Genomic DNA, 579 nt, shown 5'->3' on the forward strand with positions numbered 1-579 from the left:
GGTGTTGTTGATGTGGATCCACGTATGTCTCATCGTAGGAATAAATCAGTAGGTAGACGCAAACAAAATAAACTGCTACGATACTTTGACTTGTAGGAGATATAGAAATATTTTATTTGCGAAATTTTCGGCAACTCCTGTTACCTTATTCAGCGCATGAGATACTCATGCGCTGAAAATTAAACGAAATACAATCACACAACTTGTGTGTGTTTTACATGTATAGGCTGCACACCAGGATCCTACGGACCCGACTGCAGTATACCATGCAACTGCCAGGATGTGTTTAACCCGTGCGACTACAGATTTGGGTGCTCAAGCCGATGTGATACATACATATTTAATATTGATCGATGTAAAAGTAAGTTGTGGACACTCGTTTTATAAGAATCAGCCCATTTACAACCCAGCAAATTACAGGGGGAGATTTAGGGGAGGGGACGACCACGGTTTCCCCTTCCTTTTTATGGAAAGTAAAAATAAAAAATGAAAAAGAAGGAAAAAGAAATGTATTGATTGCGCCCCAAACGCCTCAGTGGTTATTTTCAGGCGTCTAGAAAAAGCCCCCCCCCCCTCAAA

The 579-nt window shown here is 41.1% G+C and overlaps 1 protein-coding gene across 1 annotated transcript in view; it reads left to right on the forward strand.

Moving 5' to 3' along the window:
• LOC117122737 (tyrosine-protein kinase receptor Tie-1-like) overlaps positions 1-579 on the forward strand; it is a 9,452-nt gene that overhangs the window by 6,171 nt on the left and 2,702 nt on the right. Inside the window, exon 5 of the mRNA XM_033268434.1 lies at positions 227-361. Coding sequence (XP_033124325.1) covers positions 227-361 — 135 coding nt within the window. The remainder of the gene's footprint in view (positions 1-226; positions 362-579) is intronic.

The sequence above is a fragment of the Anneissia japonica genome, unplaced genomic scaffold (genome assembly GCF_011630105.1).
Source record: "Anneissia japonica isolate Jap-2015-1 unplaced genomic scaffold, ASM1163010v1 scaffold1884_len437306_cov177, whole genome shotgun sequence".
Taxonomy (NCBI): domain Eukaryota; kingdom Metazoa; phylum Echinodermata; class Crinoidea; order Comatulida; family Comatulidae; genus Anneissia; species Anneissia japonica.